General features: G+C 34.0%; 1 protein-coding gene across 1 annotated transcript; it reads left to right on the top strand.

Annotated features, from left to right (window-relative positions):
* Positions 1 to 1,036: 1,036 nt before the first annotated feature.
* LOC109859928 (histone acetyltransferase Tip60) lies at positions 1,037 to 3,853 on the top strand. Its single transcript, XM_020438661.1, has 6 exons — positions 1,037 to 1,230; positions 1,338 to 1,395; positions 1,816 to 1,884; positions 2,067 to 3,147; positions 3,216 to 3,325; positions 3,464 to 3,853. Exons 1-5 carry the CDS (start codon positions 1,186 to 1,188, stop codon positions 3,322 to 3,324), a joined length of 1,362 nt encoding a protein of 453 aa, XP_020294250.1. The 5' UTR covers positions 1,037 to 1,185; the 3' UTR covers position 3,325; positions 3,464 to 3,853.
* The last annotated feature ends 1,745 nt before the right edge of the window (positions 3,854 to 5,598 follow it).

Below are 5,598 nucleotides of genomic sequence, written 5' to 3'. Positions count from 1 at the left end.
TCGTGCCTCTCATTGCGAAGATACGCGACTAGCAATATAGAAGTATTACATATATGGTATATATGGTCTAAGGTTTTGTGACCACTTGCCTTCAATTTGTTTTTCCCTATACGGGAAAGACTTCTCAGCAACAGTGCTCCAAGCCTAATATCAGAGAGAAGCCTGAGAGCGGCCATGCCATTGTAGTTTCTTACGACGGTTTCAGCCGCTGGTTTTAGCCGTATTTCCACAAAAGTGGAACTCAAAGGCCGTTCTACATTAAACGCAAGTAACAGCAGAGAGAAGCCTGAGAGCGGCCATGCTATTGTAGTTTCTTACGACGGTTTCAGCCGCTGGTTTTAGCCGTATTTCCACAAAAGTGGAACTCAAAGGCCGTTCTACATTAAACGCAAGACTCAGATCTCGTGGAATTGACCAATTGCAGAGTCAAATCAGCCAATCGACCAACGTGATTGATCAGTTCCACGAGACCTCCGACTTGAGTTTCGTGGAGAACGGCCTTTGAGTTCCACTTTTGTGGAAATACGGCTAAAACCAGCGGCTGAAACCGTCGTAAGAAACTACAATGGCATGGCCGCTCTCAGGCTTCTCTCTGGTAACAGCTTCTCTCTGCTAATATCAGTCATAAGTTCCTAGAATAGCGTATGGACTAACTTAACTCGGTCCATTGAGCCAATGAGTGCGTTCAGACAACTCAACAGTTGCACAACGGTTGAGAGATAATCACTTCTGATTGGATCATACTTTTGGAACCGTTGCAGATTTTGAAGAATAGTCCTATCATAAGTGATGATCTCTCAACCGTTGAGTTGTCTGAACGCACCCAATTTTGCACCAAACTAAACCTATTAAGCCCCTTGCACAATGGAAGGAATAGCGATAGCGATAGAAATAACACAGTTTTAGACACAGAATTCCAACTCGTCCGAAATTTTATAGCTATTGCTTATTCTGATTTTCTAATCTGTATTGATACATGTGTATTTTTGTACGTTAGATTCCGCTGTTCTTACCGGTATTTATATATATAAACTCTTTAAAACTGGTGTTATTTCTATCGCTATCGCTATTCCTTTCATTGTGCAAGGGGCTTTATAATTCACTGGGTCGCATTCGTGCTATGCAAAAACAAGACAGCTATGAAATAATTTTTTTTGGGCAATTTGTTAATTTCTTTTGACTGAAATGATTGAAGAGCACGACGAACGTGAAACAATATGCGATTCAGTAGTAAGTAATGCATCGCATGCTACAATTGCGTAATTGTCAATAAATCACTGAGAAAAATATGTGAAATACAGGTATATCAACAACGAAAATTCTAACCTTACTTTCAGAATTCATTGATTGAAGGCTGTCGTTTGCCAGTTCGTATGAGTGGCACGGATGATTGGCGTAAGTAGCAAACAGCACGTTTTTTATTAATTTAAATAAAACCAGAGAAATTTTCATGATCAAAAGTAGTTTTCTGAAAGAATTTTGTAATATTGTACATATATGTAATCTTATACTGGAGTAAAAAAGTTTATTTGTATGTATACATTACTTTATTTATTAGTTTGAAGAAATTTTCTTTTTTTCTAAATACTTCTTGTTGCATTTTTGTGATAACAGTTTTTGTTTATATAGAAGTATAGTCTTTTTGGGAAGCATTTTTAGTATTATTATATTTAGAGACATAATCTTGCTCAGAATGAATAAAATTATATGTTTATATTTATTCTTTTTTCAATATAACATGTTATAAATATAATAAATAGTTTATACATTAGAACTTAAGTGCAATAATTTAATCTCAAAACATTTGTTTTATAGCACTTGCTGAAATTATCAGTGTCAAAGAAGTAGAAGGCATCAAATGGTATTATGTTCATTATGTAGATTGTAAGTAACATTGAAGTTAATATTTTATTTCTCATATGTGTGAGTTTTGTTGGAATTCTTAAAATAAGTGTTTAAAAATTTGAGATTTTTTTTTTATTTTTTGACAATTTGACATATCCAATGAAACTTACTACATATCACAGTAAAAATGATTTATTTACAAAATATTGTTGCTGTGTCAGTTAATAAAAGATTAGATGAATGGGTCTCTGAAGATTTCTTGGATACTAGAAAGGTTCAATATCCTCGTCGTGATGGAATTACACCAGGAACTGGTGCAGCAACACCAAAAAAACAAGCAGCTAGTAGACCTCCTAGTCCTAGTAGTGCTAGCAATGAACCAGTTAATGGTTCGGCAGTTTTACAAGCTGCTTTACAAAAGAAAATGTCTAGGAAAAGAAAAGCTACATTTCCAGAAAACGAAGATTCTCAGGATGGTCCACCTCAAACGCCAGGTCCTAGACCTACTGGTTCTTTAGTGGCACATCATCATGATGATGTAGTGACGAGAATGAAAAACGTAGAGTTAATTGAACTAGGCCGTCATAGGATAAAACCTTGGTACTTCAGTCCGTATCCGCAAGAAATGGTGAATTTATCTTGCATATATATTTGTGAGTTCTGTCTAAAATACAGAAAAAGTCGTAAATGTTTGGAAAGGCATTTAGTAAAGTGTAATTTACGCCATCCACCTGGAAATGAGATATACAGAAAAGGATCTATATCGTTTTTCGAAATTGATGGACGCAAGAACAAGAACTATGCACAAAATCTTTGTCTTCTGGCAAAGTTGTTTCTAGATCACAAAACTCTCTATTATGATACGGATCCATTTTTATTTTATGTAATGACAGATTTCGATAGCAGAGGTTTTCACATAGTTGGTTACTTTTCGAAAGAAAAAGAATCTTCAGAGGATCACAATGTAGCCTGTATTCTGACACTGCCACCATATCAAAGAAGAGGTTATGGCAAACTCTTAATAGAATTTTCGTATGAATTATCAAAATTCGAAGGAAAGACTGGCTCTCCCGAAAAACCTTTGTCTGATTTGGGTTTACTCTCGTACCGAAGTTATTGGGCGCACACAATACTCGATATTCTACTGAACATAAAGCCTGTGGTAGAGAATGAAAAACCACAGATAACAATAAGCGAAATTTCCGAATTGACGTCGATTAAGAAAGAAGACGTGATATCAACTTTACAAAATTTGAATCTCATCAATTATTACAAAGGACAATATATTGTAACGTTAAATAGGTATTATCAGAATAGAAAAAAATCGAAATTTTATCTGATTTCACTCTGAAGCATATTTTTGTTTACAGAGAAATTATTGAACAGCACATGGCCGCAATGGAAAAGAGGCAAATTAGAATAGATCCTAAGTGTCTGCATTGGACTCCTAAAGACTGGAGTGTTAGAGCAAAATGGTGAAGTGAGCTTGACAACGACAATAATATTTCATTGTTCTTAAAATTATTTTCAAGAAACTCAAAAAGTGATTCAACTAGTGTACCAAAAATTGTAAATACATTTTATGTTTGTAAATCTAAATAATTAATTCATTGTTTAGATGAAACTGTAATTCTCTTGCGTTATGTACTTGTGTCGCAATCATCTACGAGTTCGTCGACTTATGCAGGTTGTTATAACACAAATCAAGGCACAAGTAACTCAAAAACTTTATCTAAAAACATCTGCAGTAACAGCATATTTTAGGATCGGACGTTTAATGTTTTAATACGATAGCTAGCTGTTTTTAAAAAATACATGAACTCTAATGCGATAGTTCGATTTATACAAGTAACTTACTGATCTTGTATTGAATTGTAAATAAATGTGATTTTATATAATTTTTTTTCTATAACTCAAGTATATCTAAGTGTGATAGGAAAACGTTTGTATAAGTCCTCAACATTTGGATATTTGTAGTCTGATCTTAATATACAAAGACAAATGAAGAAGTATCTTTACCTATGTATAAATATATGTGTATACAATTTTTTACATTCTATTATTTATTAATAAATATTAAAATTACATTTACATTATACATTTTGATTACAATGTAATTTAGATGTAAAAAATTTAAGAGTTGCTATACAATGTAACGACAGATATATTGCATAATAACGTTTTCATAAATTTTCACACAAAATATACATGAGCCATATAAGCGATCTTATTTGAAAAGTATGAAGTTTAACTCATATAATTAATCTTTATGTCTATAATGTGGATAAAAAATGCCCTTAATTCGCTAAAAAAAGTATTAATGTATGTATAATATGAACACGACTCTAACTAAACATATATGTATATCGTATTGCATATATGTCAAGTTTAGTAAATGCTGTCGGGGATTTTATCTTTCCTTCACTTGGTTAATCACAAAAGATACAAAAGTAAAACTTTTATATTTTTCTTTTACTCTTTTGCTATATTATATCAATATAAAAATAAATTAATTTATTAGTTGTTAAGGTAGATATTCTTTTCTTAAGTTTTGATAACATCTAAATTATATATTACATGTTATATATACAATTACATATACATATACAGGGTTATTCAGAACACTTCGTTATCCTTGAAAATACATATTCTTGACTAAATTCTAAGACAACTTTTTATTTGGCAAAATTTGGTCTAAAGCTTACTTTTTGAGTTACTAAAAATAGTTGACGTACAGACGGCGTCAAAAATTCGCGGAAAAGGCGCGGGGATCGGAGGACAAGCGGGGCGGATGCTCGTAGCGCCAGCGAGCACCGTACGAACTAAATAGTAGCAATTGGTTGTTCGCAACTACGTCGTGTCGATAATATAACTACTCTTCTTTTCAATTTTCTTCTCAAAACGTAAAACTATTGGCCATTTACTAAATATCTAACGTTAACAATTAACATGTATATGTATATATGTGTGTAATAAATAAAATTATAATGTCTCCGGTAATGAAAAAAACGTATATTGTAAAAGTCTCGTTTGAAAAATTATATACTATTATCATAGAGAAGCCTGAGAGCGGCCACGGCCATAAGAGTTTCTGTCATAGCTTTTCGTAGACATGGTTCTATTCCGTGCTATGAAAACACCGACGTGGTGGGGATACGCACACAAGCGAGAACCGTCGTCATACATTAACATAATATGTCTGCACCTTTGACTATATAAACCTCATATATACTACCATGATCAAAAAATAACCGGAATTTATTCAAAAAAAGAAAAGTACATGTTTATTCTTCAAAATTCAAGTTGTCCCCTTCAAAGTAGTCCCCGTCGGCTGCGATGCACTTGTGCCAGCGTTTGATCCACCCCTCGAAGCTTTTCTGGAAGTCGGTTTTTGGTATAGCCATTAGTGCCTCCAGCGATTTTAGCTTTATTGCCTCCACACTCTCAAAACGAGTTCCTCGTAATGGTTTTTTGAGTCGATCGAAGGAAGAAGTCACATGGTGCCAGATCAGGTGAATTGGGCAGTTGTTGAATGGTATTGGTGTTGTTTTTGACGAGAAACTCACGAATAATCAACGCTTTATGAGATGGCGCATTATTGTCATGGAGAATCCACGAGTTGTTGCCCCACAAAGAAGGTCTTTTTTTGCGGATAGCCTCGCGTACGGATCCGAATGATATGTTGGTGGTCTCAGCTATCTCCCTTATCGTCAATTTGCGATTTTCGATCAACAATTGTCGGATTTCATCGAC

The sequence above is a fragment of the Pseudomyrmex gracilis genome, unplaced genomic scaffold (assembly GCF_002006095.1).
Source record: "Pseudomyrmex gracilis isolate BER0280 unplaced genomic scaffold, ASM200609v1 scaffold_303, whole genome shotgun sequence".
NCBI lineage: Eukaryota > Metazoa > Arthropoda > Insecta > Hymenoptera > Formicidae > Pseudomyrmex > Pseudomyrmex gracilis.
This window is presented reverse-complemented; position numbering and strand designations above follow the sequence as displayed.

Coding starts and splice junctions, on each gene's coding strand:
- LOC109859928 (XM_020438661.1), top strand. CDS start 1,186: ATGATTGAAGAGCACGACGAACGTGAAACAATATGCGATTCAGTA. Junction 1,885..2,066: donor TTATGTTCATTATGTAGATT/GTAAGTAACATT, acceptor TTGCTGTGTCAG/TTAATAAAAGATTAGATGAA. Junction 3,148..3,215: donor TATATTGTAACGTTAAATAG/GTATTATCAGAA, acceptor TTTTGTTTACAG/AGAAATTATTGAACAGCACA.